Source organism: Bos taurus, chromosome 3, assembly GCF_002263795.3.
Source record: "Bos taurus isolate L1 Dominette 01449 registration number 42190680 breed Hereford chromosome 3, ARS-UCD2.0, whole genome shotgun sequence".
In the NCBI taxonomy this organism is placed as follows: Eukaryota; Metazoa; Chordata; class Mammalia; order Artiodactyla; family Bovidae; genus Bos; species Bos taurus.
The window spans coordinates 13,938,881-13,959,625 of NC_037330.1; the positions used below are offsets into that span (position 1 = coordinate 13,938,881).

Consider the following 20,745-nt stretch of genomic DNA (forward strand, 5'->3'; position numbering starts at 1 on the left):
CCACTCAGCCTTTGGGGGAACATTTATTGAGTGCCTACTATGTGCCAAGGGGAACCAATGTTGAATATAAACATGGGATTCCTGTTTTCAGGGAGCTTACAGTCTGGTGGGGAAGGCAGAGAATAGTCAAATAATCACATTAAAAACCAACACATTAGAGAAGAGCCTGGCACCCTGTTGGCCTTTTGCTGGTATCCGGTGCATAAATACATCTGTCTTCAATGCTATGAAAGAGAAAACGGGATGTGGTGTACAAGCAGGAGTTAACAGGTGAGTGGGGGAGGAAGAGCATTCCAGATGTGCTAAGTCCCTGTCATAGGAAGCCATGTGGCTGAGAGAAGAACACAGAGGCCAATGTAACTGGAACAGAGAGACAGGGAACACAGTTCAGAGTAAGGCTGAAGAGACAGACAGGCCAGGCCAGCAAAGCCTTTGAGGCCTTGGACAATTTTGACTGTAGCCCAAGAGCCATGGGCCACCAATGGAGACTTTCAGACAGAGGTAACCTAACCAGCTTGTATTTTGAGCAGCTGACTGGAGGGAGGACCAGATGAATGCAGGGATGCCAGTCAGGCTATTTCTAGAGTTAACTGGGTTTGGGCTGCCTCTCCATTATAGTGAGTGCCCCAAGTCAGGATCAGTGCCTGGTACCCCTCTGAAACCACACACACACACACATACAAACACACACCCCTACACACACACGCGCACAGAGCCTAGGCCAGGAGTGCACAGAAAAGTTACCCAATATACATTTTTTACATTGATTTGAAATCAGTTATCCAGCAACACTGAACCCAGCAGTTTATGTACACAGGGCCCTGGGGGCCTTGGGAAGCACTGGGTTGGGGAAAAGGAACACAGACTTCTTGCTGACTGTGTTCCCATGATAGAACCTGGGAGCCAGGCTCCCATCTCCTCTCCATTCACTTCTTCTATTAAATATGTTCATATTCACGGCTGGCCAGTCCCCTCCCTGCTCCTGGCAGGGTACAGTGGGCTCTGTCCTCAGCCTCAAGCAGCAAAGAACAGGTACGCTGACTTCTGCAAACCCTCTCGGCTCCTCAGCGGTCCTGGCGCCGAACTGGGGGTGAGGGGGGGTGCCGAACTGGAGGCAAGTCGTAGTGTACAGGGATGTGGCTGTTCTTGGGGGAGTCATAGTGTCCAGGAGGCAGGCCCGGGGGCAGTGGGGGCTGGGACCCCACAGAGTCTCGGTCTGGAGACAGAGAGGGGAGACGACAGAGAGGCGGAGGTGACTCCTCCCCTCCCACCACCCTCCTCCCCTCTCCAGCAGCTCCTGCCCAAAGCCGATGAATGGTGCCTGGCTATCCGCAGCTCCTCAGCTGCCAGTCGGGGAGGCCACCTCAACCTGCCCACCTCACAAGATAGGAAGACACTCTGTCACCTGCCTTGTTCCCAGCTTTTCTGGGTATCAAGTTTACAACTCAGGTGATGCAAAACCACCATTTCAAATCCTTAGCGCTGTGAGGTGGGTGCCGCCACCTACAGGCTCTAAGAGGCAGTATGACTTCCCAAACATCACCCTTGGTTTGAGCGTAAGTCTGAGCCCCAAAGAAGGCTTTCCTAATAGCTCAGTGGTAAAGAATCTACCTGCCAATGCAGGAGATGTGGGTTCTATCCCTGGGTGGGGAAGATCCCCTAGAGAAGGAAATGACAACCCACTCCAGTATTCTTCCCTGGGAAATCCCATGGACAGAGGAGCCTGGTGGCTACAGTCCACATGCTTGCAGAGTCGGACACGACTTAGCGACTAAACAACAACTGATGCCAAAGACCTTGCTCTTGCTGCCACTTCATGCCACCTCTACACTCTTGTCCCGTCCCTTTTCTTTGCCCTCGTCCCTGTTCTCTCTGCTCCAGTGGAAAAGGAGGGCTCACCATGGACCAGAGGGCTGGGCTGCTCATAGGTACCACTGTCTCTCTGTGGCTGGGGGTGTCGCCGCCTCTGGCTGTCCGGGAGCTGAGGAAGCTGCCTGGGGGGAGACCCTGAGGAAGGGCCTTTCATCTCCACGTAGCTGCTCTCCCGGGGGCTCCCTAGCAGGCTGGGCAGGTCCCGGATGGTGGCATAGGGGTTTTCACTGCTCAGGGAAGCCATGCTGGCCCCCAGCCCCTCTTCAGAGATGGGTCCTAAAAATGGGGGAAAGAAGTCAGACTCAGTGGAGGCACTGGCGCCTAAACCCCAGGGCAGCCCCCTCCCACCCCCACCCCCGTGCGCTCACCTTTACTGTAGAATGGGCCAGGGCCATTACTGTTGCTGTAGCTACAGCTGTAGCTTCGGTCCAGACGGCTGCTACCTAACAAGGAGAAAGCAACCCGCAATCAGGCCCCTGGTCCCCACCCCAGGGTCCCCACCCCAGGGTCCCCTCCTCTAGAACTGGGGCCCGGAACCCCTTCTACAGATGTGTGCACTCAGATGGAGCTGGATGCTGGGCTGCATACGTCCACCCTCACCACAGGCCTTGGCCCCCAGGCTTCTACCTCTGTCCAGAGGCCCTGCCGGGGGCTCCCGGCGGTGCTTCCAGTCTGCAGGTAGCGTGGCATGGTTATCAAGTCCATGGGCTCCACCTGGTCGCTCAGAGGCCTGGAGGCTGGCAAAGAGCTGACTGCCTGGAACCTGGCAGGGGAGGAGGGGTGGGACAGGAACACGCAGAGCTGGAACTCTCCGGAGGCCCGGAGCTGCACCCACCAGGCACCCACCGTGCACGCCCACCCCTAGCACCGACCTTCTTAGCGGGTGGGGGGTTCGGTGAGCACTGTGATAGGGTGTGGTAGCTGGGGTTGGAGTAGTAGTGACTGTAGCTCGGAGGGACATCTGCACAAACAGACACAGGTGCGGGGTGGCCTGCCAGGTCAGACACAGGCCTGGGCCCAAGACAGCCGTTCTGTCCCAGGAGACCCGCAGTTGGCCTCGCTGACCTCCCTTCCTCTCTCCAGCTCCCCGCTTCCCATCTCCTAGGTCCAGGGAGGGATGCAGAAGCCCCGCATCCCACCTGCCCTGTGCCGAAGAGTCAGCGCGCACGTGAGTCCTACCCCGGGCCAGCTCACCTGGCATGACATACTCAGAGCCGTCCAGTCGTCCGCTGCTGTAGCCCACTGCCAGGTGCTGATGCTCCTTGCCCTTTTGCCAGTGACGGTAGCCAATGAACAGCGCCACCAGGGCCACCACCAGGGACCCCAGCACTGCGATGCCAATCACTGCCCCAAGCGAGTTATAGGCCACCGGAGGGGTGGGCATCATGGTGATCGGCTCCTGGCTTCCTGTGTGGGATGGAGTGGTTGCTCAGGACAGTGTCTTGGCCCTGTTGGTGAGCTTGGGATGCATGGATGGGAGAGGCCCCAGTAGGAAGGCAGGGTGATACAAGAGTACCACTTAGCGGAGACCTGGACAGGTACCTATGTCCTAGTTCCCTGGGGACAGTGCAGAGGCAGGGGCTAGATGAGAACTCACCGATCCTGCAGGGGGCACCACTGTGCCCTGGAGGACACACACAGGCCCCAGTCTCTGGGTGGCACCTCTCTCCAGGACCACACTGGCACGGTTGGGAGCAGTTGGCACCAAACATCCCTGGAGAACAGCCTGGGAGAAAGTGGAAGAGGAGATCAGAGGGGCAAGGGAATGGCAGTCCCCTCCTTGGGCTAGGGCTGGCGGTCGGGGCATGGAGTTGCCCTTCTGTTGGTACCTTCCAAGCAGAGATGTCCGGTCCAGCCTGGGGGACAGAAACAGCTCCCATCCTGGGGGTGGCAGGTCCCACCATGGCGACACTGGCAGAGCTGGGCACAGTTGGCTCCCCAGTGTCCCAAAGGGCATGCTGCAGGAGACAAGGTTGGAGCCTGTCTGGCGGGCAAGGCCAGCGTCTCCTGGGTGAATTCTCAGTCCCCAGCGTCGCTGAAGCCTTCCACTCAGCTTTGGTCTCCCCAGAGACACCAAGGCTTCGAACGGTATCTACACACTGATGACTCATCTGCAGCCGTGTCTCTAGCCTGAATTTCAGATCCACGTGCCCAGCTGCCTGCCTAACCTCTGCACCTGCCTGTCTAACAGCCTTTCAAAATAATGTGATCAGGGCCAGACAACCAAAGGCTTCCAAACTACCCTACATCACTTAGCTCTGGGCTTCTTCTTTTTTTTTTTTTTTTTAATATAAAAGAGAAGTAAATGCTCACACTATTCAAGGCATAATTTTTGTGTATATGATACTAGCAGGTAATCTAATAGTAGTTACCAAATTCTATGGAAAAAGTCATCTCCAAGATCACTTCCCTCTACCCTGCCCGTCTTTTTCATGGTAACTGCTTCTCATTTTCCCTTTTCAAAATTTGCTTTATTCAGTTTTTTGGACTAATCTTTTCCATGATGTTCTTCGTATGTTTATGTGGGAAAGAGGCCATTATAAATAAATAAAAAATAAATTGGCGATGCAAAAAAAAAAAGTCCATAACTGAGTTTATGGTTTTCCCATTTTTCCCATGCAGAAGGGCAGGGAACTTTTTTCCCTGACCCGTTCACTGCTGCATCCTGAGCATCTAGGACAATACCCAGCATGTAGGTGATGCCCTATACATATTTGCTTATTGTGTTTACATCAACGGCTGAATCAAGGCGGGTCCAGATCAGGGGAATGGAAGCCTCTCGGTCCTCAGCCCACCCCCTCGGCATGCACTCAGACACACGGGCCACCACGTACGTTGAGAGCAGTCAGGGCCGGTCCAGCCAGCCAGGCAGTAGCAGGTCCCATTCGAAGGGTGACAGGAGGAATGGTTGGCACACTTGCAGGGCACACAGCGTTTGCCGTAGCGGCCAGGCTGACAGGCTGGGGGAAAGGGGCTCGTGGTGACTGGGGGCAGGGGCCAACCCTCAGTCAGCCCTTGACTCCACCCTCTCCCACCGTGTGTAACCAGCCCATAGACTGCAGTCAGCACAGCAGGCCAAGAGGGGTAGAGTGGGGGCTTCTGGCATCTGGCACTGGACTGAAAGGCAGACGGAGAGGAGGGAGCCTCACATTTCTGGCAGAAAGGGCCTCGGAATCCGGGTGCACAGACGCAGTTGCCATTCTTGGGGATGCAGGTGCCCCCGTTCCTGCAGGCACAAGCGTTGCTGCAGTTGGCTCCCCAGAAGCCCTCAGGGCAGGGCTGGTGGCAGCGGGTACCTGTGGGAGGGGTAGGATGAGCCTGGCCTGGGTCCCCTCTCCTCGTCCATAAGGATTCTCTGCACACGTGTCCTGTGGGATACATCCCCCCAACTCCACGGTAAGCCTGGGGCCTGCCCACCATAATGCTCACCTGTCCACCCAGCCTGGCACTGGCAGTGTCCGTGAACAGGATCGCAGCCGTCAGCATGGTCACAGTCACAGCGACTGGCACAGCCTTCACCAAACTGCCCCTTCTTAGAAAAGGAGTGTGGGGTAGGACAGGCCAGTAAGCTGGGGGATGTGGTGCCCTCCCCTCCACCCAGGCAGGCAGGCTGTTGCGCACTTACCGGGCAGGGGAGCTGGCAGTTGGTCCCATGCCACCCAGGGGTACAGGTACAGGCTCCAGTCTGGGGACTGCAGGCTGCCTCATGGGCACACTGGCAGCTGGCATTGCAACCGAAGCCCCAAGTTCCAGGCGGGCAGGGCACAGAGCAGTTACCACGCTGCCAACCTGGAAGAGGGACTTGTAGGTAGGCATGGGGACCCAGCTGCCCTCCTGAGCAAGCACACACTGGGCAATGACTGTGCCAGACTCTGAGCTACCAGCATGGGGTGGGGATGGGGGTGCTCACGGCCCCATAGGAGACCAGCATGTGAATCGTTGGATGTTGGACAGAAGGCTGAATGACCGTCGGGGATGCACCACCCCCTTCTGGGTCTTGGTTGCCTATTCTGCCAAAAGAAGGGGATTGGCAGCAAACCCAAATGCTTACTGAGGCCCCATTAAGTAACTAAATGTGTTATCCACGTCATGTATAAGACAATAGGGAGGAGTGGGGACTGGAGACTGGGACATTTGTTAAATATGATGGAGAGCTAGTGAAACAAAACGTGTTTAACTAGCCCTAAAGACTGCCAACGGGCCACCCCTGGTAGATCTCCTGGCACCGGCATTCTGTGATTCTGGATGACTGAGGATGAGGAATGTTCAGCAAAGAGATGCCTCTGGCCTGGGCCTTTAAGGACAATTGGGATTTTTGTGGTTGAAACAAAAGCAAAGTGGATATTCCAGGAAGGAAGTAGCCTGGCTACTTTCCCGCCGTCCAGCTGCTGCCCAGTGATTCCGCCCCTATCCTGCAGCCTCTCCCCTACCCTTGGCCTGCCCCTGCACTTGGACTCTCCCTTCTTCCCATGGCCCCGCCCCCAAATCGTCCTTCCAGGAGACCTCAACCCAGTACCTTCCTTGCAGACGCAGGTGCCATCGATGGGCGAGCAGGCAATGGCATTTTCGCAGGAGCAGCGTTGCGAGCAGTTGACTCCGTAGGTGTCAGGGGGGCAGAGGCTAGCGCAGTGCGGTCCCTGAAAGTGGGGGGGTGGGTGGGCGCACTCATGAGAGGGGTGGGCGGACTCCCTGAGCCTCTTCCGCACCTCCCTCGCGGTGGGGCTCGCCTCACCGTGTAGCCGGGCGCGCACCGGCAGAGGCCGCTGTCGGGCTGGCAGACGCCGCCGTGAAGGCAGAGGCAGTGCTCCTGGCAGCCCGGCCCGTGCGTGTCCTGCGGGCAGCTCTCGTTGCAGTGGAGGCCCGCCCAGCCCGGCAGGCACGAGCACTCCCCGCTCATCGGGTGGCAGCTGCGGGCGGAGACGCGGGCGCGGGGCGGTCTGACCCGGGGTCCGCAGGCCGACCTCCCCCCGCCCCACGTCCGCCTGCGCGTGGTGGGAGCCGAGCATCGCGGGGTGGAGAGGGTAATCAGGGAGGCTCCGCGCCGTTCCGAGGGCGGTCCCCAACACCCCCGTCCCCGAGGCCCCGCCCGGTTCCCCTCTGCCACATCTGTGTCCCGCCCCCGCCCAGGATATGCCCCCGGTGCTTTTCGTGACTCCGGTGGCTTCAGCACTGAAGGCCTCTCCCACTGGCCTCCTGACCCCTTGACCACAGCGTCCCACGGCCTACCTGAGGCTGTGTTCCGGGTCGCAGGTGCAGGGCACCTGGCAGCTGAGGCCATAGAGGCCGTCGGGGCAGAGGCGCTCGGCGCAGCGGTCCCCGGTGAAGCCGTGTTCGCACAGACACGCGCCGTTGGCCGGGAAACAGCGGGCGCCCGGGGCGCAGTCACACGTCTCAGCACAGTCCTGCCCGAAGCGGCCCACGGGGCACTCCTCGCGGCACCTGGGTGCCTCTGGGGAGTGAGCCTGGCAGACGCCGTCCACAGCCGCCCCCGCACCCCTCATGCCCGGGCTAACACCACTCACCGGTCCCCCGTGTATCCCGGAGCACAGCGACACTGCCCGGTGAATCGGTCGCAGAGGCCTCCGTTGTGACAGCGACATTCCTGGGAGCAGTTGGGTCCATGGAAGCCCTCGGGGCAGGGCAGGGAGCAGATGGTGCCCTGTGGGGGCTGAAAGGTCAAGAGAGCCCCAGGAGCCCAGCCTCCTCCCCATGGTCAAGGACCCACCAGTACCCTATACCGGCAAACACTCAAACCTCTCCAGGGCCCCCACAGCCTACCCTCCTCACACACATCCCCCTCAGAAGCCCTGGAGAATTCATACCCACAGGCCCCACCCTTCATACCGTCCATCCAGGTGGGCAGCTGCAGGAATCCTGGGAGGCCTGGAAGACTCCCCCATTTTGGCAAGGCGGAGTGCTGGGGCAGGAGAAGCCAACACTACTGGGTGAACAGGACACCTCGCAGCTGTTGAGCAGAGGGGGTGAGGTCAGTCTGTAAACAAGCAGTACCTACGGAATTCCCCCTTTGCCTCCCAGGCCCTCGGGACCCCAGGGTTCAGTGAGCCACACCCACCCGTCCCCGTGGTGTCTCATCCCCCTTCCCTGTTGGGCCCGGCAGGGATCAAAAGTTTCCAGGACTGGAAATGGCAGGGACACACAGCCCCATCAAGTGGGACAGAGTGAAGAGCCCATGGGTGGTCTGTCTGCTCTCCACAGCCCTCCATTCCACCTTTGCTCATGCTGGTCTCTCTCTGGGGGGAACATCTCTGCCTGCCATAGTTTTCATCCCAAGGGCTCAACCCTGGAGCTCCTCCATGAAGCTGGATCTTTGATCTCCAACTAGAGGGATGATCTCCCTCCTGTGACTCCCCAGCGCCCCCTGCACCCTGCTGTGCAATAGGCTCTCTGTGACTGTCTCAGCCCTACTTGGGGACATACTTTCACTCGCACGCTGGCTCATGTTATCTTCACAGCAACCCTTTGAGATGGACAACACTGCTCCCATTTCATAGAATACAATCTCGTGAAGAGACAGTAATGCGTTCAAGGTTGCTCCACCAGGGAACAGCAAAGCTGGGACCAGGATCTTGGCCCCTTGGTTGCATCCCCAAACTGAGGATCCTGAGTCCCCTGCTGTCCCCGTATGTGCCCGTGCATCCGGGTCTGCGATCCCGTTAAGTGTGCGTTCCTCCCGTTACATACGTGGGCCCGGTTCTCTCTGGGGGGCAGAGGCAGGCTCCGGTCTGGGGGTTACAGGGCGCCCCATGGCACTGGCAGCTGAACTGGCAGGCAGGGCCATAGAGGCCAGGGGAGCAGGGCTGAAGGCAGTGTGGGGGCTGCAGGCCAGAGGGACAGGAACATGCCCCACTCTTGGGGTCACAGGAGCTGCTGTTGCCGCAGTTGCAGGGCTTGTCACACTTCGGCCCCCACACTCCTGGGGCACAAGCTGGGGGATGAGAGGGGGGAAGGAGGTCACCAGGGGTCTTGCCCCTCCCCCGCTCCAGTTAGTTCCTATCTCTGTCTCCTGGTCCCCACACATGCCGCCATGCCTGGCTTTGGCCCATCCACTGCACCACACCCCCAGAAGAGGCAGCTGGCTGCAGTGGGACTCTGCTGGGTGGTTGCCCTGGAGTCCTAAGCACCTGTGCCCTGGTAGGGAGGGTATGCCTCCTTGGAGGCACAAAAGGACTTGCCCTGCAGTCACCAGCCACTCACCACTGGAGCAGTCGTCACCCCGCCAGTCTTGCACACATTGGCACTGATTGGGTGCCACACAGCGGCCATGGACACACTCCTGAGCACAAAGCGCTGGGGCAGAGATGGGGGTTGGGAGTGAGAAGATGCTTCCATTCCTGCCCTACCCACCTTTTATCCTCTGAAGCCCAACCCCAGCTTCCTCCCATACCGGGGACCTGGAGTTAGCCTGCCAAGCAGCATTTCAGCCTCTCAAGACACAGAAAGACTGAGAGTAAGCAACTCAGGTCAGAGCATGTCAAGACCTCAGGATTCTGGGCTCCCCAGCTCCTTTCTGTGAACTTCTCAAAGCACCTTGCTGGGAAACGAGGGTGGGGGTGAGGTTCCTCACATAGGAATCAGATATGGATGCTGTCCAGAGAGGGGCTGGGGTGCTCAGGCTGGGTAGGAGTCTCTGTAGGGGGTTGGTGATGGTCCAAGCTGAGGAAAGGGGAGACAGAGCGAGCAGGCTCCACTCCGGAGATTTCAGGGTGCCGGGGACAGGGGACAGGAGAGACTGGACAGCGACAAGTCAAAACAGATAGGGACAGGCAGAGTCAGAGAGAGAAGCAGACGCCAAGCCCAGGGACAAAGAGACCCAGGCGGCCCCAAGACAGAGCTGCAGAGCCAGAGACAGCCGACGGACTTGGAAAGAGGGAGTGGGAGAGACCTGGGGTCAACTAGAGACAGAGGTTTGAAGTGGCAGCTTTGTCCTTCGAGACAGACAGGGCCGGGGAGGCGGAGGGCAGGGGAGTAGCCCCCCTGGACTCACGGACACAGGCCCCGCGGCTCTCATAGAAGCCCCGGCAGCACTGCAGCCGCATCCGGTGCTCCGTCTTCACCACTTGGCGGTACACGGTCCGGTAGACAACACTGGGGAGATCCAGAGCTGGCCCTCAGTCTCCCCTGCAGAGGCCCCGGCTTCCACCCCGCCCCAGTGTGGCCCTGGCAGGGCCTGGGCCGCCTCCCAGCGCTCTACACTGGGGGAGCAGAGGAAGAACACTCTCTCTTTGCTCCCCGCCCAGCCACACACCCACACAACACACCACACCTGCCCACGGAGGGGACAGGCACTCACGTGGGCCGGGGGCAGGTGTGCGGGCTCTCCCAGGGCCGGCTGCAGGGCTCCGAGGGGAGCAGGCTGAAGGGGCGGGAGAGCGACTCCTTGGTAGTGGTGGTGAAACTGCAAGGCAGGGATCAGCGTCGGGCCCAGGGCAGGGAGAGCCTGAGCCGGCACCCGGTGGCAGGGGTGTGGGGGCTGGGCCACAGTGCGAAATATTCAGATTTGCTCCTCCAAGCCGAGGGTGGAGCCCCATCCTGTCCTCCTTCGATCTAGAGGGATCCTCCCTGAGTTGGAATATTCCTGGGAATATGCCATTCCAGCCTTCCATTCTCCACCCTGCCCCCTGGCCTCCTTCTCCCTATATGGGGAGATTGAGCCAGAATTGACTTCTGGGCCCAGAGGATGGACATAGGCTGAAGCACTTCTGGCCAAATCTGACCTTGTTCCCCAACCCCGTCCCCTTTGCTCTCCCTGGGCGAGACCCTCTGCTTGCCCCATAGTGAATAGTTCCTCCCCTGTGTTTTGTCCTGCAGCCAGCCTCACACAGGGGCCAAGGAACCGGGATAAAGAGAGGACAGGGTCAGAGCTGAGATGGAGAATGAAACGATCAAGATGGGGATGGAGTCAGAGCATCCCGCTGAGGGGGTAGAGGTACTAGACGAAGAAATAGGAAGGAGGTGAGGCTGGAGAGAGGGAGGCGATGAGGAAAGAGGAGCCCCAGGGAGGAGAATAAAGAGCAGGGGGCTTGGGGCCCTCGAGGTGCAGCAGGGGCCCTCTCTCACCTTTCCCAGAAGCTGCAGGTGTTGGGGTCCTTAGGGTTGAGGGTGGCAGCCAGCCCCAGCTCCAGGGCGAGGAGAAGGAGGGCCCGCAGGGGTGGTGACATTGCAGGGCCCTGTGACAGGGCCAGGCGCAGAGCAGGTGAGAGGCACTGTAGCCACAGATCTGGAGGAGCAAGTCTCTGCAGAGACAGAGCCAGGCTGAGAGCAGAGATGAGGCTGCTGCCTCTGGTCCTCTGAGCCCTGCTCCCCGGGCTCCAGCTCTTTTTCCTGACCGCGTGGAGCACTGCCACGCTTCTGAGTCTTTCTCACGTGGTTTCCTCTGTCTGGACATCCTCCTCTCATTCTTCACCTTGAGCACTCACCTTTCAAGGTCTAGCCCGAGTATCACCCTCTTTCCTTGCCCTGCTCCTAGGCTTCCACTGGCAGACAGCCCCCACCCATTCTTTCAGGGACCCCCCAGCACCATTCCCCACAATACTGCTGTTCTAGTGCCTGTTCCCTGACCATGACTTCTGGAGGCAGGGACCTGTGCGTGAATTCCCAGCCTCTAGCCCAGCCCCTACCCAGGGTACCTGGATATTGTACCAAGGTTCCCCTGGTGGCTCAGACAGTCAAGAATCCCCCAGCAATGCGGGAGACCTGGGTTCAATCCCTGGGTTGGGAAGATCCCTTGGAGAAGGGCATGGCAACGCACTCCTGTATTCTTGCCTAGAGAATCCCAATGGACAGAGGAGCCTGGCAAGCCATGGTCCAGGGGGTCGCAGAGTCGGACACGACTGAGCAACTAAGCACAACACAGTGAAATAGGAGCCGATGAAGGGAAGTTACAAGAGAAGCCGGCCTGGGCTCAGTTAGGGAAAGAACTTTTCAACAGTTGAAGCAGTTCTGTGACAGAATCAGCAGCCTCGCGTGGTGAACTCCCCTGAAGGTAGGCAGGCAGAGGCCAAACCACCCCCCCCCCCAGTTTTGGGGCTTCCAGCAGTTAGGGGCTTCCTACTGGGGAGGAGTAGGATGGGTCCCAGTGACCCTGGAAAAGGCCCCTCCCTCCACTGGTGCACGGGCACAGCTCCTACTGCCTCCTGAGAACCAATGGTGACTTCTCTTCCCAACTTCTTCATCAGTGCTGTCACATTAGTAGTTTGAAACCAAGCACGGGGGGATTATTTACACCACAGAAATCGGCAAACACCACAAAGCGGGGCCAGCACCCCTCCCCACCAGAGCCGGTTGTTAAAGCCGTGCCAGCACACCCCTGCACCCAACTCCAGGCACTGTCACCGAGGAGGTCCCCAACCTGACCTCAGCCTTGAGAAGCCCCCAGCTCCCTCTGACCACCCACCCGCCATCTGGAAGTGGGCTCCTCCCCCTCTCCTCCACGCCTGGCCTCACCCGGGGGGCGGGAAGCAGCTCAGGACCTCAGAGGAGTCTGTTCTGACTCCTGAGCTCAAGCCCCTTGAGCAGCCACCCCCGCCGCTGGTTTCAGATTCTCTGTTCAGTGTTCCTAAAACTTGCCCTGGCTCCCTCCTCTACAGCTCCCTGAGGCACCCACATCTGCTTATAATTTTCCCGGGAAGAGAGAAAGGTCATGGTAGCTGGCCCCTTCCCCCTGAGTATCTCTGGAATGCCTGCTGCGGCCCTGCCCCAGGCCCCCCACCCACACACTCTCAGCTCCCATCAAGGCAGCCTCCTAGGGATGCTCCCCACCATGCGTTCTGCCCCACCAGTAAACCCTCCAGCGGTCTGCTCACCACCCTCTCAGCTACAGGGCTGGCCCACCTCTCTTCCCCAGGTTTCCTCATCCCACCCCCTCCAGTCTTGCAGAGCTGTAACGCCCTCCCAGGACTCTGGTTAGGGGCCCCATCACAGCTCCCCCAGGGCAGATCTCCCACCTCCAGTCCTCTCTGTGCTCTTCCCGGCCACCCTCAGTTCCCAAGTAACTCACCAGGCCTCTATGGCATCCTGGGGCCTGAGAAACTCAGGTGAGCCAGGGACAGGGTGTCACGGTCCTCAGGCCCCAGGGCCTAGGGGCATCCACAGAGGATCCTGGGGGTCCCGGTGCTCAGGATATGGAGCCTGAAAACAGGAAATAGAGCCCAGCTAGAATGTGTGTGGTGGGGGAGGCAGGGGGGAGCATGATCGTGGGCCGAGCACGTAGGGTGGCTCCATCCTCCCACCACCCTGAACTCGGAAGGGAGGATGGGGAGAGGTAGGGGGAGGGCCAGAAGCCGCCTTCCCAGTCCACTCTGAGGAGGGAGGGGCCCAGCCTGGCCTCAGAGAGCCAGGCTGAAGTCAGGAGTGTCTCTCAGGTGACCCCCACAGTCTGGCCCCCCACCCACACAGCCCCCTAGCTCCCTCCCCAACAGATTTGGCTCCTCCTCCCAAGGTTCCAAAACTACACCAGCTCTCCTCTGGCCACCTCCCCAGCCCCCCTGTCTGGTCCCAGCAAGCCCGGGGACAGGACCCCGAACCTTCCATCCAGCTCTCCCTGTTCACCTGTCAGTTGGTCCACACTCCCCTCTTCCTGGAGCCTGGCCTGGGGTCCCGTCCTCCAACAGGAGCCCAGTCTGCCTGGATGGAGGGTCATCACCATTGTTCCTGGGTGAGCCTCATCTCCAGCCATTCAGGGACCCCCTACTTCACCCCCAGGCTTCCCATGGTCTGGATCCGTTTCCAGAGCTCAAGGCTGCAGTGAGGTGGACAAGACCTGCAGCACGAAGGCCCCAGAAGGTGGAGCGGGGTGGGGGCTGCCCTCCCAGAGAAAGTCCTTCATCTACATCAGCCCCCTCCCACCGGCCACCTCCTCTTAACCAACTTCCAGAGGAAACTGTTTAGTCGCTAAGTCATGTCTGACTCTTGGGACCCCACGGACCATAGCCCACCAGGCTCCTTTGCCCATGGGATTTCCAGGCAAGAGAACTGGAGTGGGTTGCCATTTCCTTTTCCAGGGGATCTTCTCCCGCATTGCAGGCAGATTCTTTACCGACTGAGCCACCAGGGAAGCATGAGGGGGGCTTAACCTTAACCCTAGGGGGTTGACTCTAATAACTAGAGGGGTGGGGTGATGCCCTTTTTCCAAAGGGCCTCAGGGCAGGACTGGAGTGTGGAGGAGGCCCCAGCTGGTCAGTGGCGGGGCTGGAAGCCAGGGTGGGGGGGGTGAGATCAGTGGGTGGTCTGCAGGGAGGGGAGATAGGATGGGGATCCTGGCAGGGAGGGGCAGGGTTTGGGCTCACCAGCCTCAGCCCTTGAGGAGGGAACACAGGCCAGACCAGGAGCCCCCGCCAGGCACCCTAGGCTTGTCTACATCTGAGCCTTTGTCACTGAGGGGCTGGGGAACCTGAGACCCCGGCCACCATCCCCCAGCACCTCCAAGCCCAGCAGCACTGGGGTCCATGTGCCCCTTCAAGGGGTTTAAATCAGACAAATACCGGCTTCCCATCTGAGCCCAGGGCCCACACTGCAGGCTCCCTTCTTCTTCCCATACAGATAACCTCCCCCTCTGCCCCCTTTCTCCACTTCACCTCTGGACTGAGGGACCCACACACCTTTCCTCACAACTGGAATACCAATGTGACCCCATGTATCATTTACCATGTTGGCACAAGCAGTGAGCTGAACAGTTTATATGGAGGCTACAGACCGTAGGGTCACAAAGAGTCGGACACAACTGAAGCGACTTATCACACATGCAACCCATGGTGGTAGCTATTATTATTCACCTTACAGATGAGGAGACAGGCAAGGACAGGGTAAGTCCCCTGCCCAAGGCCACATGGACAGCAATGTCAGAGCTGGGATCCAAATCCAGACCAGCAGAGCCCTCCCCCTGCAGTTCCAGTCTCTCCCGAGCACAGGCCGGAATCCCAGGGGCTTTGCATCTCTTTTTAATAGCCTTGATTATGGCGAGGGGGTGCCTGGCAGGGGTTGGACAGGGGAAGGGGATGGGGGGGGAGTGGGCTGCCACAAGAACTCGATCAGAGGCGTGGGAACCAGGATGTGTTTACAGTCAAGAATGAGCTGACATTTCTCTCTCCTCCACCTCGAGATGCAAAGCAGCTGGGCTCCTGGCCAGGCCTCCCAGTCCCCAGTCCCGCCTGCGAGGGCCCCCCAGCATCCCTGCCCTCTCAGCCTCCAGGCCCACGCAGGGCCCAACCCAGCTTGTCCTCCCCTGCTCTTCTGTTTAGCCTGATCCCCTCTGGTGGGGAGCCCTTCCTCCCTCACTGTGTTCCAGCCTCTGCTGGAAGGAGGGCCATGGGTCTGAGGCCTCTGGGAAGGGAGTGGAGCTCCTGGTGGACCGGAGATGGTCCATTTCTATAGAAGGCAGAGAGCAAGAGTGGGGCTGATGGAAGTGAGACAGCAGGAGGGACTTCCCCACCAGCTCCCTTCCGGCTGCTCTTCTCTGGGAGGTGGTGCAGCAAAAGATGCCCTCTGAACTCTGCAGCCCGCGCCACTCCTGTTCAAACCTGGGTTCGAATCCCAGCTCTCAGTTCCCTCATCTCTAAAATGGGGAGGGTAATAGTACTTCTCTTCATAGGGTTATTGTGCAGAGTCATAAATGAGTTAACACAGACAAAGAGCTTAGAGAACTACATAAGAAGCCCAATGAATAGCCACGGTTTGCTATAGCGTCCTTAGACCCAGTCTTCCTGCACCCAGAGTGGCCCCTTCCCCACTCCACTTGGCACTGTCATACTCTTCGAGTATAAATTCCAGGAAAAACTGTTTCTCTTTTTTTATCTCTTTTTGCTGAAGAACCCCTAGGATGATCCGGGAATGGGAATGGGGCCTTAGATGCTGACAAAGAGAAAGGATGTGGGGAGGGGAGGGGATCACGCTTGCCCCGAGAACCTTATCCCTCAGAATGACGGGCTGCCCGCCAGGTACATCTACAAGCCAAAGGCGGTTGATGAGGCAGGACGCCTGAGTTCTGTTTCTCTCCGCCCCAGCTCTCAGCTTGAGCACCAGCTCCAGCTCTTTTTCTTGGCTCCACTGCCCACCCCCCCCCACCTCCTCTCTTCTCTGCTCTCTCTTCCCCTTTCCCATTTTGGAGACCAAAGTTTCTAGTACTCACAAGCTGTACGACCTCAGGCACATCACTCGAGCCCTGTGAGCCTCCATTTCCTCATCTGTAAAATGGGAGAACAGCCCTGCATCTCCCAGAGTTCAGTGGGAGTTGGAACTGCTGATTCCAATAACCATCCTAGAACAGAGCCTCAGGCCACAGGCTGCTCAGTGGACGATGCAAGAACAGAATCCCCCAAGTTCTGGCTCTCTGCCTCTTTCTTTTTGTCTTTTCTTCATCAGAAACCCTCCGCTTTCTGTTGTTTTCTCTTTCTCCGTCCCTTTCTTGGTCTCCTTCTGCCTCTCTCCTTCCTTTTCTGTATCAAAGCTGCCATGTACAGTCGTGTAGTGTGTTCACTGCGCTAGGGAATCTGCCTTCAGGTATGGAGTGGAGGCTGACGCCAGCCACGACCCACATACTGAGCCCTCGTGTCTCAGCACGGTGCCAAGGTTGCTTCACCCTGTGGCTCTCTTGTCTTCCAGGATCTCCCCCTTGTCTGTCTGTTCTCTGTGCCCCTTCCTGACCTCTCTTTGCCTTGGAGACAGGATGGCTTGGTCCTTCCCACTCAGCAGAGAGATCCGAGTCCAACGACTTCCATCCCCCCACCACACAGCGATGCCCTCTGAGCCAGCTCTGCCAGCAGCCTAGACTGCTCTGCTCCACGTGCCACTCAGAACACCCGTGTACACACTCGTACACACATGCACAAAGCCCCTCCTACATCCACCCAAGCCAGGCCCCCGGCACGCCAGGCATGTCTGCCGGATGGAGGGACAGGAAGCCTGCGCACTACTCGAGCTCCAAAGGCTGGGCGGGAAGGGAGCAGGGGTGAGGGGCCGGTCTTGTGTTCTCTGTGGCTCAGGAAACAGAAGCTAGAGGGTCCTCAGCCTGACCTGTTTACTCATCAGGAAATAGAGAAACTGCAAGAGTTCTGATTCACCAAACATTCACAACATGCCTGCTGGAGGCTGGAGCCAGTCCAGACCCTCACCATCACCCACAGGTGGAGTGACCGTCACCCCCGTGTCACAGAAGAGACCGGGGAGGGTCTCTGGTAGAAGGACTTGTCCAAGGGCCAACTGATCAGCAGAGGCGCCAGTGGGATTCGAATCTGCTTTAAAGAACAAGGCAGTGGGGGGGTGGGAGGTGACCTCTGGGGTGACCCAGACCAGGGAGTCGCTCCCGCTGCTCATCGCCACCCCCAGATAACCCCAGAAAGTGCACCTCCGCTCTGGCCACTGCCCCTCTCTAACGCCTCTGTGGCTCCCCAGCACCCTGGGAAAGGGCGCCCAGGGCCCACTGGCCAGCCTCTGCTCCTGGGCTCCCATCACACTGGACGTTTCTCTCACCAGATGGCCACCTCTGGCCAGGCCATCTCTGGAATATCCAGGTCCTACCCCTCCTTCCAGGCCAGCCTCCTCCAGGAGGCCCCCTCAGTGACTCCACACCTCCGCTGTTCCCCCTTTCCTGGGACCTTCCTCCAGGCTCTTAGCACATTCACCGCTGTGGCCCAATGGAGCCCTGGGTTGTTCCCCAATTCTTCCCTGAGGCCAGCTTCAAGCTGGACATGGACCAGTCCCCAGGGGCCCAACACTCCTCAAACTCCAGCCAGAGAGACCAGTGTCCTTCCTCTGGGACCAGGTGGGACTAACCTGGGTCAAGCCAGGAGTTCACAGCCCCTGGAACCCTCAAGTCTGATGACCTGATGAGGTAGTGGAGACCCCATTCTGTGACTGCCAGCTTGTGAGTGAGGCTGGTTTCCCCGCCAGACTGGGACAGCCTCTAATTCCAGTCCTGTCTGAGGCTCTAAGAGTGGCCGGGCTGCCCCCCGAATGTCCCCTCAAGGCTCCCATCCCCTGGTCATTATATTCTTGTTAAGGGCTGTCTTCCCCACTGGAATGGAGCACCGTAGGGTCGGGGCACTTCTCTGCCTGCCTTACCGTCATGTCCCCAGCTCTGGCCAGCACCTACAGGCACACATCCAGGGTGTGTGGCACCCAGTGGGCGGTAACTAAAGGTTGTGTGGAGTGGACGGACTGATAGAATCTAAACCCTTTTTGACTTGGGTAAGCCTGACTTTACTTGGTGGGAAAGGGGGGAGAGGGAGAGGCTGCAGCTTATTCCTGGCTCATCAGACACCAGGGTCTCCTTTCCAGGGCCTTTTAAGACCCAACATTGGTAAGTCCATGGGAGGTGGAGTTCAGAAAGAACTTCCCCACATTACAAAGTGAAAGGCAGCTCCAGACCTGCCCTCCTGAAGGCAGCGGGCAGGAATTCCTTAGGGCTGGCCTCCAAGTTCCTCTGGGATGAGGGCACGGGAGTGCTGGGCACTGAGTCACCTGGAGAGGAGGGGGTGTGCGCTTATCCTGCACTTCCACTCAGGGACCACGCCCACCCCTCACTGTCTATCCACACACCTCCTTCTACACAGAGGAGGGCGCAGATGCTACCATGTGGGGGCGGGCTGGGAGGCCCAGACGGGAGAGACTCAGAAGGCTCCATGGCCCAGAGCCCAGCTGTGTGCCAGAGACCCCCATCTTGCCATGTGTGGGCGCCGTGACACCAGTTACCACCCCTGTACGGTGAGCTGGATCCTTTCTGTTCATTCTCTCAGTAACCCTGGAAAGTAGGTGCTATTATATGGCCTGAATTGTAGATGAAGTAATCCCGCTTTCAGTGCCCAGGGACCAGGTTCAATCCCTCGTTGGGGAACTAAGATCCCACAAGCCATGCAATCCCCTAAAACACAAATCCCAAAGAGGGTTAAGTAATTTTCCCAAGGGCACACAGCCAGTCAAGGGCAGGGTGGGTATGTGGACCAGGTCCATCAAGCTCGAAAGACAAGGCTACCCCTGCAGGGCCTGCTCTTCGGTCTTGAGACTCCGTCTCTCCTTCTGTTTCTACCTTCTCTACCTCCTTCTTGTTCTTTTTCTCAGTCTCTGCTCTGTTTTTCTAAATATGCTGCGTTTTTCCAAATATTTCTGCCTGTGTTTTTTCCATCTGTTGGTCTCTGCTTCCACATTTCTGATTCTCTTTATCTCTGTCTTGTCTCTCTCTCCTTCCCTGTCTCCTCTTGCTCCTCCTGCTAGCTTCTATCTAAGAGGTTAGGTGACTGGACTGGTACCAACACCCTCCCCAGAGCTAGAATGGGCCCCAGGGCCCCTCATGCACCCCGGGAAGGGTCTTTTTCAAGGCTTCCAAGGCTACTCGAAGGATAAGTTCAGAGCGCTGTGGTGGAGGTCCTGCCTGACCCAAGTCCCCTCTCTAGCGACGGGTGTTGGTGGCAGGGAGGTAGACAGCAGCCCAGCGACCAGGTTCCTGAACCGTGGTCGGAGCTGCCTAGAGAGCCAGTTTCCTCTTCTGGGAACGTCCGATAGGGAATGGAGGGGGGGGCAGTGGGTAGTGGAGAAACAGATGCCAACCCTCAGCTTCACCTCCCAGTGAAGACAGGAAGACAGAGGGGAGCCTGGGCAAACCAGCTCCTAGGTGGCAGGGAGGGTAGCCCCAAGTGCAATGGCAAGTTTGCTGGGTAGGCTTTGGGAAACTGTAAAAACGGGAGAGACAGCAGCAGGGGACAGATGGCTAGAGAGGGGACAGCGGTCCCACACCCTGGCCCCGTGTGCCCACCCCAGGGACTATCGCATGGATTGGGATGGGATGGGATTCAGACAGCTCCCTGACCCCGAAGGCCCAGTAAGCTGTAAGGCCAGTAAGCCCAGTAAGGCCAGGGTTGAGAGCTGACCCCTTGCCCAATCCTGCCTGGAACTGGGGTCTAGCTGAGCCTGGGAGCCTGGGAAACTCAGGCCAGCACAAGCTGTTCCCATCCCGGGGGACTAGGGTCACAGCCCAGCCTCGGGAAAGGCCACTCATAAAAGGCCAGAGCAGGACAGCTGAAAGTTCCCTACTGGAGGCTGGAGATGCGGCCCCCTCTGGGACCCCCTCACCCTCCTCCTCCTCACACACGCCAGCCCACAGGGCTTTCTGAGGATCCACATGCCTGAGATCTTTGGCCAACTCCCTACTCCTCAAACCAGCAAAGCTGTGAGCCCCAGGGACCTGCAAACCTAGGTCCCTTCCCTCCATACTCCTCAAACAGTTCTCCTGGTGGGGAGAGGAGGGACCCTGTAATAAACACGGAGCAGGCACAGTTCTAAGCAGGAGACATGTTTTTGCTCTCTAAACCTCACAACAATCCCATAAGGTAGGCACTGTATCTTATCATTCCCCTTTTAGAAATGAGAAACCAAGACACAGGTCCTACAGCTAATAAGGGGACAAGTCGAGATTCGAACCTGGCCAGCCTTGACTTCAACGTGGGTGCTCTTTAACACTAGGCATCCCTTCAGCCAAGAAGAGGGCCTGGTAACTGCTTCTCTCTCCAGCCCTCAGAGGGGGCCAGTGGGGTGGTGGCTGCCCCTGGACTCACAAAGTCCCATACAAGGGGCTGGGAAGTGGCCTAATTTGCATGTCATTTACATGCAATTTTATTATGGATGGCAACCCCCAATCCCCTTTGGCCCATCTCCACTGCCCCATCCCCTTCAGGTCTCTGTCCCCCGCCACACACACACTCCACCCAGAGATTCCCCAGGGCAGAGTGGTCGCGGGACCAGGGCGGCGCCATCACTCACCTGCCTCGCGACCTTATTTCTCCGTTTGCCTGGGATGGGGAACGCCCAGGTGGGCCCAGAGGAGGACAGGGCAGGGGTCCCTGCGTGGAGCCCCAGCCCGACTGCGGG

The 20,745-nt window shown here is 58.6% G+C and overlaps 1 protein-coding gene across 5 annotated transcripts; it reads right to left on the minus strand.

The window, feature by feature from the left end:
• Nucleotides 1–4: 4 nt before the first annotated feature.
• PEAR1 (platelet endothelial aggregation receptor 1) lies at nucleotides 5–20,745 on the minus strand. 5 transcript variants are annotated; one of them, XM_059884928.1, is made up of 25 exons: nucleotides 20,638–20,740; nucleotides 13,441–13,515; nucleotides 12,890–13,020; nucleotides 10,951–11,126; nucleotides 10,184–10,288; nucleotides 9,878–9,978; nucleotides 9,088–9,180; nucleotides 8,575–8,818; nucleotides 7,717–7,837; nucleotides 7,395–7,531; nucleotides 7,099–7,311; nucleotides 6,605–6,779; nucleotides 6,389–6,509; nucleotides 5,498–5,661; nucleotides 5,302–5,404; nucleotides 5,022–5,168; nucleotides 4,707–4,832; nucleotides 3,702–3,830; nucleotides 3,470–3,598; nucleotides 3,067–3,279; nucleotides 2,745–2,833; nucleotides 2,500–2,635; nucleotides 2,241–2,315; nucleotides 1,900–2,148; nucleotides 5–1,216 (listed from the first exon to the last, which is right to left on the minus strand). In XM_059884928.1, the coding sequence occupies exons 4-25, from the start codon at nucleotides 11,049–11,051 to the stop codon at nucleotides 1,065–1,067; spliced, it is 3,123 nt and encodes a 1,040-aa protein (XP_059740911.1). In that variant the 5' UTR covers nucleotides 11,052–11,126; nucleotides 12,890–13,020; nucleotides 13,441–13,515; nucleotides 20,638–20,740; the 3' UTR covers nucleotides 5–1,064. The 5 variants fall into 5 exon arrangements, with proteins under 5 accessions (XP_059740911.1, XP_059740912.1, XP_005203840.1 ...); XM_059884929.1 differs by lacking the exon at nucleotides 13,441–13,515 and adding an exon at nucleotides 16,016–16,070; XM_005203783.5 differs by lacking the exon at nucleotides 13,441–13,515 and having other exon boundaries at nucleotides 10,951–11,145.